The 12,919-nt window shown below is 56.5% G+C and overlaps 4 protein-coding genes and 1 non-coding gene across 5 annotated transcripts in view; 2 read left to right on the forward strand and 3 right to left on the reverse strand.

Annotated features, from left to right (window-relative positions):
* The window catches only part of CHGG_04952 (uncharacterized protein), a gene marked incomplete at both ends in the record, with an annotated part of 2,896 nt that extends 1,336 nt beyond the window's left edge, over positions 1-1,560 (reverse strand). The window contains 3 exons of the mRNA XM_001224165.1: positions 117-1,057; positions 1,238-1,335; positions 1,416-1,560. Coding sequence (XP_001224166.1) covers positions 117-1,057; positions 1,238-1,335; positions 1,416-1,560 — 1,184 coding nt within the window. The remainder of the gene's footprint in view (positions 1-116; positions 1,058-1,237; positions 1,336-1,415) is intronic.
* A 587-nt stretch (positions 1,561-2,147) lies between these two features.
* Positions 2,148-2,237, forward strand: CHGG_11308. Its single transcript has one exon. It is a non-coding gene; the product is annotated as a tRNA-Lys (tRNA).
* Positions 2,238-2,828: 591 nt separating this feature from the next.
* On the reverse strand, positions 2,829-5,460 carry CHGG_04953 (uncharacterized protein; the record flags this gene model as incomplete). Its single annotated transcript, XM_001224166.1, has 2 exons — positions 2,829-4,613; positions 4,663-5,460. 2 exons carry the CDS (start codon positions 5,458-5,460, stop codon positions 2,829-2,831), a joined length of 2,583 nt encoding a protein of 860 aa, XP_001224167.1.
* Positions 5,461-7,161: 1,701 nt separating this feature from the next.
* CHGG_04954 (uncharacterized protein) lies at positions 7,162-7,974 on the reverse strand (the record flags this gene model as incomplete). The annotated part of the gene is made up of 4 exons (XM_001224167.1): positions 7,162-7,456; positions 7,529-7,647; positions 7,710-7,768; positions 7,827-7,974. The coding sequence occupies 4 exons, from the start codon at positions 7,972-7,974 to the stop codon at positions 7,162-7,164; spliced, it is 621 nt and encodes a 206-aa protein (XP_001224168.1).
* A 1,213-nt stretch (positions 7,975-9,187) lies between these two features.
* CHGG_04955 (uncharacterized protein) lies at positions 9,188-12,243 on the forward strand (the record flags this gene model as incomplete). Its single annotated transcript, XM_001224168.1, has 6 exons — positions 9,188-9,330; positions 9,426-9,453; positions 9,535-9,687; positions 9,756-10,093; positions 10,200-11,971; positions 12,029-12,243. The coding sequence occupies 6 exons, from the start codon at positions 9,188-9,190 to the stop codon at positions 12,241-12,243; spliced, it is 2,649 nt and encodes an 882-aa protein (XP_001224169.1).
* Between the last annotated feature and the right edge of the window lie 676 nt (positions 12,244-12,919).

Genomic DNA, 12,919 nt, shown 5'->3' on the forward strand with positions numbered 1-12,919 from the left:
CAACTATCTCTTTCTCCCTCTGTATGCTCATCCATCCTCCTTGTCCGGCTTCTCCCTCCGGCCTCCAAACCTGCTCCGGGTAACCAAGTTTCTATCTTCTGCTCTGTACGCGGGACCAAATTCCTCGCGGCATGTCCCTCCTCGACTCCTCCGGGCCCGCCAGCTTCGCGACAACCTTTTTCAAACGCCGGGCGGCGACGGTGGGCGACCCGTTCTCTTGCCAGCTCTGCGCACGGGCCAGACGTGCGCTGATACCCGAAGTCAGGAGCGGCACTGATCGGAACTGTGGGTGGCCCCCGGTGGCGGGGGGTTGCGGGGGTGAGGGTGGGTTGATTTTGGGGTTGTTGTTGTTGTTGTTGTTGTTGTTGTTGTTGTTGTTGTTGTTGTTGGGAAGATGGATGGGTGGTGGGGGGATCCAGTAGGTGTGGAGGAGGGCAAGGAGGGATTGGGTGAGGCGCCAGATGCGGATGCGGTCGCGCAGGCTCCGGAGGGTGATGGGAAAGCGACTCGGAGCTAGGTGGATGAGGTCGGTGGTGTCGGTCTGGCGGTAGAGCCAGCGCCAGTCGATGGCGGCAGCTTGTTGCTGGTGGCGGCGTGCTTCGAATAACCAGCCGCGGTCGGGGGATGTGGCACGAAATCGGGAGGCCCAGAATTGTTGGCTGTGGAAGATGGGTTGGAGGGCCCGCGAGGCGAGACGGGCGCGGAGGACGTCGGCGGTGGGCAGGTGCATGGCGATGGCGATGCGCAGCTCCATGGGGATAGCGGCGAAGGGGTCGCGTGTGTCTTGCTGTGGTGTAGTAATGGATTCTCCGGTGGTGATGGTAGCAGGTTTGTGGACGGGAGTGGAGGGCTGGGGTGGCTCCCCAGGTGCCTCGGTAAGGATATGGGCGATTTCGACAATGCGGTATGGATCGCTGTACAAGGCGGGGTCGGCCGGCGACATCCGGTTCTTAGCCGCGTATTCCCATGGGAAGTACAGGGAGTTAGCCCTGTCCTCGATGATCTTGTCGTCGTAGTCGTAGTCCCGGGTCAAGGCACCGAATCGGATGGGAGCCGGCTATGACTGGCAGATCTCGAGCAGCCGCGAGAGTGGGACGGGCGCCGGCGACAGGGCTTCCTCCAGCAGGCCCCAGCAGGCTTCGTGGAAGACATATTGATCTATGGAGCCACTCTGCCTTTCGATGACACCGATCTCAACCAAGGGGAGGGCGTGATAGCCTTCATCGCTCCAGCGCACGTTCCTATCCGGAGACGCCAGGTACAAGTCCGACGCGGGGTCTCGGTGCATGCCGACGCCTGTGAGCACGGTGGTGTTGGATTCGGAGTCTGTATAAACTGCATCAGTGTCAGTTAGGTAGGTACTTTTCAATGCCATAAGACCGACGTCGTCGAGGCAAAGGCTGCGCCCGACTTACGCCCCCGAAACTGCTTCGACCAATTTTGAAAAGGTTTCAAGTTGTCAATGTCATCAGCGTCCAGCAGTACGGTCCGATGCGCTGTCACTTTCCACCCACACAGCGCACAGCGGCAACCAGGTTTGTGACGTTCCATCCCGTTCATTTTCAATTTTTCCTTTTGGTGGTTCGACTGGCGCCGGACAGCTTCATGTGTAGGTAGCAGAGGTTTGAAAACAAACTTGACCGAGAGTCCGAGACGGTTCACGGTTGTCGCAAAGCGGGGTGTTAAGGGCCCAAACAAGACTTGAATTGGTTGGTAGGCACGAATACTGTACGTAGGTAAGTACCTATTTACCGTACATCCCCCCGAGATGGGATCCTTCCAATTCCACCAGGCAACACACCGGATGGCGTTAGACCGGAATGAATTCAAGTAAAGACCTGGGATGAGAGGTTGAGAGCCTAGATTATATGTTTGCTGCTGTTCACTTCCGAAATCCGGTTAAATGACGACTAGCCTCACAGCCTAACCTAATTCCGACAGGAGATAAATATATTGCAATACAAGAGCTTGGTTGTCGTTTTAGCAAAGCTACTGACCCCTACCTATACAACTGTCATCAGCTAATATCAAAACTAGCCGTTAGTTGTTAAAAAAAGGAGAACCTCGGTAGGTATTAGCTGGGCAGTTTCCACCTTCGCATCTGCTTGGTAAATCAGCAAACTCTCGTAGTCCTCCACCCCGTTCCAGCCGACGTGGCGCAATCGGTTTAGCGCGTCAGACTTTTAATCCCCAATTGAGAGATCTGAATGTTGCGAGTTCGAGTCTCGCCGTTGGCGTCCTTGTTTCTCGAAACGGACATCAGAACGAATCTTTGCTTTTTTTGGCTTCCAAGACTGGTGAATTTGAACCTGCCATGCCTTTTTTTTTGTTTTCATCTCACATGAAAGCAGGTCACGGGGTTGAACCCAACTGCATGTTCTCAATAACCGAAACTATCAACTTTTACAACCTCCATCACTACCACTCCATAACAAACAGAACAACCAAATGCCCATCATCAAACTTCGTCAATTTCATCAGCCGCCCAAAGTAAACCTAACTGTTGGAGCAAGAATACCATGTACATGTACACCCAGTCATGAACCCTGCCCACCACCACGGGCGCGTCGGCCCGCCCGCACCATCAAAAAAAGAGCACCGTGATATAATATCCGCTTCCCAACCCCGGGCCCGTAGCCAATCCGAATCCCACAGCCATGTACTGTACTGTACCGCCGTGCTGGGGTATGCCGTATCGTGACGTAGATATTAAAGGAAAAAATAAAAATAAAAAAATGAAACAAAAAGGAAACCCGCTGACCAATGCAAGAAAACAACAACAACAACCACCAACGACACACACAATCACCTCACACACCCGCGACGGGCTACTCCGCCGGGATGATGATCTCCTCAGACCCCAGCGCCCCCTGCCCCTTGGGGTACGTCACGCAGCGCAACTCCGCCGCCTTACCACCCTTATAGTCCACAAGACGGATCTCCAGCTCGCGCATCACCACCTCGCGCAGCTCCTGCCTCTGCGGGTCGTCGCTGGTGGCGGCGCTAATCTCCCTTACCAGGGCCGCGGGCAGGGAGAGGACAGGGTATTTGGCCAGCAGCAGCTTGGCGGTCTGCAGGAGGCTGACCGCGACGTCGGGCAGCTGCGGCTGGTCCCACACGCGGCGGATGAGGGCCACCGCGGGCGGGTTGGGGCAGTCCTTGCCGCCGGTGGGGTCGGCGCCCTTTTCGAGGAGCAGTTTGAGGATGGCCGGGTTGGGGTTTTGGCTGGCGCGGTGCACGTAGCTGGACTTGGATTTGGGAGGGATGTCCGGGAGGGCGTAGCGCGAGAGCATGTCCTGAATGATCTCGACGCGGTCGTCGCGGATGGCGAGGTCGAACGCGGTGAGATAGCGCCGCTTGACGAAACGCCACTCGTCCTCGTCTTCTTCCTCGCTAAACAGCTTCTGGAGGAGTTCGTCCGAAGGCGTGATGAACGGGTCGGCAACTTCTTTCATAAGCGCTACCGCAATGGACACGTAGTTCTCGCTCACGGCGACCGACAATGGCGTTTGAAGGTCCCGGTCGAAGACGTCGACGTCGGCTCCACGGTCCAGCAACGCTCTCACCACCTCCACATCACCCCAGTGGCACGCGAGATGCAGATACGTCTGGTCACCATGGAACCTGGGCTCGCTGATGGAAAGTCCGCGGGCCATGACCGCCAGGCTCAGTTCCCGGTTCTGCTGCATGATGGTCTTGAGCAACAGCATTTCGTTGGTGTACACCGGTCTCCCAAAATCCATCATGCAGTTGAACGTCTCGATCTGGTTCCACGGATCGCTCTGTTCGATGATACGGCACAGGTACTCCTTCACATCGGCATCGGTCACCTTGTACACCCTGTCAGCAAAGTCAAGGAGGAGCTTTAACGCCTTATGGTTGCCGCAGGAAGCGCAACTCTTCAGGGCCTCCTTGAGCTTCGTCTCTGTGAGGTTGGTCTCGTCGGCGGCGGTCAGCATTGCCTCGAGGACATCGTCCTCCGCCCAACGGATGTGTTTGATGGCGGTGTCCAGAGGGCTGCAGTTTGGCTCCTCTTCGATGTCCATGCGGGCGCCGCGTCGGAGCATAATAGAGGCGATCTCGGGCACTTCACCACGATGGTCAACTCTTATGGTCACCGCATAGCACAGTGGGGTTCGCCCGTTGCGGTCTTGCGCGTTGATCTCGGCGCCGCACTGAACGAGGGCGGCAACGGCTCGGGGCTCGGCCAGCTCGCAAGCCAGCATGAGCGGGGTCACGCCGCGGTGGCTACGCTTATCAAATTTGGCGTTTACGTCAGCCCCGCCATCAACCAAGGCCTTGATCAGCGTGACCCGATTTCCTTCGAATTCGTCGTGCTTCACCGGGGCGTCGTCCATATCAAAAAATTCAGATCGCTGCAGCATACAGTAGTACAGCGGCCGGTAGTCGCGGAAGTTGGGGATGTGCCGGTGGGGGTCGGGATTCGCGCCGATGCTGACCAGGCGGTGAGCTACAGCGTATTTGCCCCTGAAACATGCGTTGAGGAGCGGGGTATAGCCGTTATCGTTATGGGCCTCCAGGTCGGCGCCTAGGGCGAGGAGCTTTGTGATGGTGTCGCGAATGTCGCGCAGAGTCGCGCGCGCTCCAGATTTCTGAGACGTAGTGTAGCGCCGTATTACCCCACTCATCGCGCTGGTTGACGTTGAGGTTGAGGTCGTTCAGCGCCAGGAGTTTGATGACGGGGATCAGGCCGTGGGCGGCGGCCGAGTGAAGGGCCGTGTGCCGGTGTTCGGGTTTGATATCTAGCTCGAGCGATGCGCCGCGGTGGATGAGCAGCTCGGCCACCGTTCGCTCCTGGCTGCACATGGCGGTGTGTAGGGCGCGCCAGCGAGGCCATTCCGAGAGGCGGCGCGACGGGTGCCGCCCGGACTTGAGGGACTGGCAGTCGCAGACCCGGTATGATGGGGCGTCGATGTCGGCGCCGTTGTCGAGGAGCCATTCCACAATCTCCCGATGGCCGTTCTTGGCTGCCAGATGGAGCGGGGTGCAGGATGGCTGGATGCTTGGGTCGGGGGGTTCTTCGAACAGCTCGGGGGCGGGGTCAGCATCAGCATTCCCGTCGACGTCATTATCGGTCTCGATGGCTTCTGTCTCCCCAGCCTTGCGCGGTAGCGGCCCAGAGGCATTCAAATCGGCGCCTGCGGCCAGCGCATGCTTAAGGGTGCCCAACTGGCCGTTCTCGGCGCCCCAGAAGAGACACGAAGAAGCGGACAACTTGACATTATCGCGATACAACACGGGGTTAATGACCGAGTAGAACCAGCGGTTTGTGCGTCCCAGAGCGAGGCGGTCTTGCTGATCGAGCAGTTCGTCGATGAGAAGGACGATTTCGGGTGGAAGACCTAGGACCGGCACCGACAGTGCCTTTTTCGCTTTGCCCTTGCAGGCCTTGCCGTCGGGCTTTTTTGTTTTCGCTTTAGCCACAGGCTTTTTGAGCATTCCTGCTTTTCTGTGTGAAGCCATCCGAATGGGGAGGGGGGGTATAGGAGGATGGATAGATGGATGATGGCGTAGGTGGAAAGTGAGCCCGGGCGGTTGTTGAAGCCGAAGTTAGGCTGGGATTATAGCTCAGGAAGCGCTGCAGAACAGGCGGGAAGCCGCGGGGCGTTTTTGTGGGGCTGCGGAGGGCGATGCAGCTGGATTAATGGATTCTCCACTGCCAGGCGGCCGGCGGGACATGCACCCAGCCTCGCCCCGGGCTGGCGACCTCCCGGAACATTCACCAAAGCATGGAATAAAGCCTGGAATGCAAGGTTGGTCAGGCAGGCTACGAGGCCTTTTTCGCACTTTTCGGTCAGAGAACGGCAATCAGGTTGAGGATCAATGTGAAGGCGATTGCTTCGATTCGCTCAAACTGTCCATCTCTCAAGTTGCCGCTTTCCCCGCTAGGTGGCCTGCCCGCCGTCCCCCTCCGCAACCGCCGTGATTGTGCATGACGGGGCCCCTTTTCAGGCCGCTCCATCGCCGCTCTTCGCGCCGGCGGCCTCGCCACTCGCCTTCCCGGCTGTGCCACCCAAAATCGGACGGAAAAAAAATCCCACAAAAACCATCACGTCGGATTGGAGTACTGACACTGACTGAGAATCCCTCACTTTGAACCCGGCGCCATCAATGGGGACAACTGTACCCATTCAAAGCCAAAATTCAAATGCGAAATTCCTGTCGTGCTCTGAAGGCCCGCCATCTCATGACCCAGAGCCCCACTCTTGGAGCCTGGAATTGCAGATCGAGATGTCTCGATTGGGCTTGGGGTCATGCACGCCACGGACAACTCACTTCTGAGAGACGCTTCAAACAATTTCCAACTTGCGTGATGAATCCTCCTCGGCTTTCAGTGCTTGGCTCAGATAAGAGCTTTCAACGACGAATATCGTTAGCTCACTGGGCATCCTCAATCTCAAATGCGCCAAGATGGGAAATCTTATGACTGCACCTCAACGCTGCCCGTGTCTCTGAAACAACGACCCAAGGTCTGCATGCGCCTTCATATCACATATGTATGTACATACACCGGACGCAGATACGCGGGGTTCCGCCGTGTCACGAATATCCCCCGCAGGCTACACGCCAGGTGACAGCGATCCATATAATTCCGAGGACCCCCGATGTGCGCCCTGGCGACCTGCACCACACCAAGTGGCTTTTCGACTTCGTGATTCGAACTGACCAGCCCGTGGCTCTCCGCTACGAAGCATTTTGGATTCTCGCCGACAGAGAGCCATGACTTCAACGCTATTAGACTCCCTACCCTGAACCAGAGCTCCGTGATGGCCGAGCAGCGGAAAGATTGGTGGACCGAGAAGGAGGGCATGTAAACAAGAGCCGACAAAATGGAGAAGGATGGGATCCGTGATTTGCTAGTGTCGATGGAACCTAGCCATCCACGACTTGGTAAGCGGCGTTGGTGAGGCGTTCTTTAAACCCAAGAAAACGACCAACTAGGCACTCTAAGCTCTTATCCATAGGCTAAGGGGTAACTAGTAGCATTAAAAAGGACAGCATTGTGACAATATCGCGGCAGGCTTAGACATGCGGAAAAACAATGGGACGGTAACAGGCCCGTACCGCATCTGGCCATGGCATTATGTTATGGGAGATCCGATATCTTTCTGTATCCCTCCCGAACCGGGTTTCCCCCTTTTACCACTTAGCCTCCGGGGTGTCGAGGAACCCCTTGAGGATGCCGACGACCTTTTCCAACGCTTCGAGGTACTGGCGCAGCTCCACCTTAACCTTCTCTTGGTCCGAGCCGAGCTTGACATAAAAGTCCTTGCGGTAGGGGCAAGCGCTCATGGCGGCGCTGAAGACGGGCTTCACAAGGAAGCTGTGATGGGGCTTGAGGGTGACACCGTAGGCGTCGCGGAAGGAGTCGGAGAGCTCGGTCGTCTCCTGGGCCAGGTTCTGGCTGAGAGCGATACAGGTGAATTCAAGGGCCCTGCAGCGTGCCGGTAGTGTCAGTAAGCATGTCTCTGGCCCTCTAACGTGGTGGTAAGCCAAGGTATCTCACCGGACCAGCCATAGCAAACCCTCGGTGGCGGTGTGGGACTTGGTCTTGAGTTCGTTCCGGACGAGGTCCTGGATGTTCTGGGACTCGAGAGGGGCAGCGAGTTGGCGTTTCCTGAGTTTCTGAATCGGAAGAAACATTAGCTGTTGGGGAGCAGGGAGGCTTGGCATCAGGGGCTACGCACCTCGACGTTACCGAGCACGTCCTTCTTGACCGGGGAGAAGGCAACGGAGCCAAGAAGATCTTGGAAGTGTCAGGTTAGTAAACCGGAACGCTCTCTCAGCACGAGGGCAAATAATACCAAACATGGTGGTCAGAGACTCGGACGCATCGAGGAACTCGGTCGTCGAAATGGCGTTGGCATTTTCGGCGTCGATCGGGACAGTGGTGAAGCTGCCCTTGAAGGTGTCGATGTAAGTACCACCTTCGGGAATCTGAGTAGCAGCCATGATGTCTAATGTGGAAAAGTGCAGGCTCGTCGGGAAAGCAAATTTGGATTGTTGCGAGGTTCAGGTTGAGGTTGGGATATGGATGGGAAGCGGTCAGGTCTCTACCAAATAGGGACCCTCACGAAACGGGACCCGGGTTCCAGGCCGCTTCACAAGTGCCCCGCCAACAAGTTACCCCGCCCCCGCTGGCACCACCAGAACATTATTGCTGTGTACATACTGTGGGGAGGGCATCTAAACCTGCGGAGGAAACCACATTAAGCTATGGGAATTCATTCAATCTGTTTAGTCATTTCAAGACGGATCAACAACTCCCTGCACGTGCAAGAATAACGAGTAGTTGTTGTAACAGATGGAAGGGAGACTGAGGGGTCCACTTGCACCTGGGCTCGCCACTCCTTGCCAAGCGGCTTGGCCCATGGAAGCTCGGGCGGTCAGATGGCCCAAGCTCGGCCGGAATCGTTCCAGAGCGCCATGCCCCACACAAACGGGGAACCATGCGAGCCATGGTGCCCTGAAGCCATCGGCCCTAACTCCCTACAAGTGAAGTAAATCTTACGTGTATGTTCCCCTGAATGAACTCTCGAGCACTCCAAACAGAATCAATCCACAGCCTCCCTGGAACCTTGGAAACAAGCTCTGGAAAGGTGCCCAATCTGGATTCAAGACTACAGGCAAACAATGGCCCAAATCGGTCGGTTCATCGGTTCCCCCGGTTGACCGGCTCGAGACTGGGTCCGCCAGAACGACCGGGGGTCGGGTTTTTTGAGGCCCTGATTTTCCCATTACGAGAAATAGGTAACTAGCTGAGATATTCCATTACGTTAGTTAAGTGGTTATTCCCGGGGCCGCAACCAGCATCAAGCAACATCAGCAAGCACAGCTGAACACGAAAACCTTGGCTGCATGACGTCACATCCGTCCTTCGGCTTTTTACCCTTTGCTGGTCATGACCGTTCGCAGCATTTCACAAGTGAAAAGGTGGCAAGTGGTGGTTCCTCAAAATTCATGTTGGCCACAAAAAAAGACCAAAACCACACTTAGTCACCGTCACATGCACTTACCATCGCGGTGGAGAACCCAATGGCCAAATACCAATCATCTCGGTTATAATTCACCGCACTCAACCTACACTATCTATAACCTGGTTCGAACCTGATCTACCTACTACACCTTGACGCCAAAACTCCACCGAGTAAACCTTTTTTTCACCATGGCGCCTGGACCAACAACCGAGGAACCCAGCAATCATCATGGCCTGGGGAGCAAGCTCAAGCTTCCGTTTCGCGAGCTCAGAGACAGACTCAACCATAACAACCACTTGAACAACGCAAAGGTTCATTTGGTTCACCAAAAGTAAGCACCCGTGTCTGGATACCTAGTTGTCAAATACGGATATGGTGTGGAATAGATTCCATGTAAATAGATCGTTGTACTGACCACTCACCAAGACACAAGATCGGCAAGTTTGCCAACCTGGTATGATCACCCCTGAATATGTGATCACCTGCAGTCGACCTGCAGCCCCAAAACGCCAGAACCACTAACATTCTCTGCTAGTTCAACCCCGAGCATCGCCATGATGAAGAACACGAAAAAGCTTGTGACGAGAAGCGCACCAAGATTGGCGAGTCCCATCGCTTTGAGTCCTACTTCCCCGAACGCGACGGGAACATGGTGAAGTGGTATGTTGACGGTAGGGACTATTTTTGGGTATGTAGTTCTCGTTTTTGGGTTCCCTATTGCAGACCTAATCTTTACAGGTACTGATATGAAAGCAGGCAGTATCAGCCGCCCTCGAAAATGCCAAAGAAACAATTTACATTGCCGATTGGTGGCTGTCCCCCGAACTGTTCCTCCGCCGCCCTCCGTATTTCAACCAGGAATGGCGTCTCGACCAGGTCCTCAAACGCCGGGCAGAGGCTGGCGTTAAGATCTACATCGCCATCTACCGTGAAGTCGAGGCCGCCCTCACCTGCAACTCAGAGCATACCAAGCATGCCCTCCAAGCCTTGTGCCCGGAAGGTTCACCCGGCTACGGCAACATCAAGGTCATGCGCCACCCGGACCACAACGTTTTTGAGAACGCTGCCGATATGACCTTCTACTGGGCCCACCAGTATGTTAAATCCGTTTCCTTTTCATACCCTCACAGCCACCCACGATCCTCCGACGGGGCTCCCGCCCAAACTGGTTCCGATGCCGAAGGGCTAACACTTCAACAGTGAGAAATTCGTCGTCATCGACTACGAGATGGCGTTCATCGGCGGACTTGACCTCTGCTTCGGTCGGTGGGACGACCACCAGCACGCCCTGTCCGACATGCACCCCGAGGGCGTGACCAACGAGGTGTGGCCGGGTCAGGACTTCAACAATAACCGGATCATGGACTTTCAAAACGTCCAGGACTGGAAGGCTAACGAGCTGAGCAAAGAGGATTCGGGCCGCATGCCTTGGCACGACGTAGCCATGGGTGTGATCGGACCCTGTGTCTACGATATTGCCGAGCACTTTGTACTACGGTGGAACTTTGTCAAGCGCGACAAGTACAAACGGGATAAGCGGTTCGAGTGGCTCGAACTGAGGGGCCGCCAGGGGGACGACGAGGATCTGGTCGGTGTTCAGCGTCCAACTCATCCCGTTGGTGGATATGAACTTCATCCGCTGTCTCCCCTCCACACCAAGCGTCTGGACGACCGTGGGAGCGTTCATGCTCAGGTTGTCCGTTCTAGTGCCGACTGGTCCAGCGGCATTTTCACCGAGCACTCCATCCAGAACGCCTACAGCGAAATTATTCGCAAGGCGGAGCATTACGTCTACATCGAGAACCAGTTCTTCATCACTGCCACCGGGGACCAGCAGGCACCCATCAGAAACACCATCGGCAGCGCCATGGTGGATGCCGTCCTGCGGGCCGCAAAGGAAGGCCGCAAGTTCCGCATCATTGTTCTCATTCCTGCCGTCCCAGGGTTTGCTGGCGACCTCCGAGAGGACGGGGCCATCGGTACACGAGCAATCATGGACTACCAATACAAGTCGATATGCAGAGGCGAGCACAGCATCTTTGGCAAAATCCAAAAAGAGGGCGTCGATCCAACCAAATACATCTTCTTCTTCAACCTCCGCAGCTACGACCGCCTCAACCGGACCTCCAAAGTCCAAAAGCAAGAACAAGAGTCGGGAGTCAAGTACCGCGACGTCCAGCGCGCCCACGCCGAGGAAGTGATGGGCGAGGGAATCCACGGTACCATCGACGCGCAGGGCGGGCGCGACTCGCACATGGGCAAGCGGCACGAACAAGGCGGCCAACGCGGGACCGTCAACGGCGAGCTCAAGGACAACCTCGACGAGGAGCACAGACCAGACGACGTGGTGCGCGACATGGACGCCCGGCGCAAGTTCGAAGCCGCCGCCGCCGCCGCCACCAATGGAGACAGCACGTCCTCACAACAAAACAACCGCGACGCGACGGTCGCCAGCCACGCCATGGCCGGCCAGGGCCCGCTGTCCGACGTGCCTTGGGACGGCGAGGACGAGGACGAGGTCAACCACTGGATCCAGGAGGAGCTGTACATCCACGCCAAGCTGCTCATCGTCGACGACCGCGTCGTCGTCTGCGGCTCCAGCAACCTCAACGACCGCAGCCAGCTGGGCTACCACGACAGCGAGCTGAGCATCGTCATGGAGGACACGCGCCGCTTCGAGACCACGATGGATGGGCGCCCGTTTGAGGCCGGGTGGCATGCCGCGACGCTGCGCAGGTATCTCTGGCGGGAGCATCTGGGGTTGCTGCCGCCGCAGAGCTTGGATGCGGGGGGGGACCCGAATGCGCAGCCGCCGGGGGATGACTCGCCGAATGATGTGTGGGATCGGGATGAGTCGTGGAAGTTTGTGGAGGACCCATTGAGTGATGAGGTGTGGGATATGTGGACTGGGAGGGCGACGAAGAATACGGAGGTGTTTCGGCAGCTGTTCCATGCTGACCCAGACGATCATGGTGAGTTTTTGATTCCCGGCTCTAGCAAATGCCCCGTGAACTAACGAGATGTCTTAGTCAAAACGTTTGACGACTACAACGGCTTCCTGCCGGCCAAGGGCGTCAAGGCGGGCCATATCTTCGACCGCATGATCCCGCCGCAGGAGGTGAGACAGAAGCTGGAGAAGATCAAGGGTCACCTGGTTTGGATGCCGTTGGAGTTCCTCCGGGATGCCGAGATGGCGGAGAAGGGGCTGCAGGTGAATCAGTGGACCGAGAGCGTCTACACTTAGCCTCTTAGGGTGAGGGGATCGGTATGTCCGATGCCGATTATCCATGTAAACTACATACTCGGTTTTAGTCTTCGGTGGGTTGATCGGCGTTCGTGGCAAGCTGCTTTGGCTCGTTCGAGTTTCTCTCACCGCAACAGAACTCCGAGTTGTGAACCGAATTATTGTGTAGATCCGAGTTCGGGTGCCGTCTTGGCGTGGGCGCGGCATACGCTTCCGCTTCTGCCGATTGGCCTCAGAAAGGGAACGATGCCCCGTTGAGCAGCTCAGCTCATGCAGGAACGCCAAGCTAACACAGCAGCCGTGAAAACAGCCACTCAAATGCTGGGGAGGGTGAGACAACATCCGTGCAGCCAATATCACGCACATGGAGGTTTGTCTCCAGAACAGCATGCCGGCACGTGGAGCGCGGTGAGAGCGGCTGTCTGTCTCTAAGATGTCTTGTCAGTATGGAGAAGGCATGGGAGGGAGGAAGCAGGGGAGGATGTCTAGGGTTATAAAAACCACGCCGCCACCGCCGCGATGGATCGTGAGACCGGCTCTCATCTCCAAGTTGCACATCTGTAACACTAGGTCATACACACAGCTTCAAGCTTCAAGCCGAATCAACCGCCCTCGGCCTCCTCCTAATCACTAATACCCCCTTTAATAACACAACCCTCCCCCCCCCCCCCCCCCC

This window comes from Chaetomium globosum, genomic scaffold, assembly GCF_000143365.1.
Source record: "Chaetomium globosum CBS 148.51 scaffold_4 genomic scaffold, whole genome shotgun sequence".
Taxonomy (NCBI): domain Eukaryota; kingdom Fungi; phylum Ascomycota; class Sordariomycetes; order Sordariales; family Chaetomiaceae; genus Chaetomium; species Chaetomium globosum.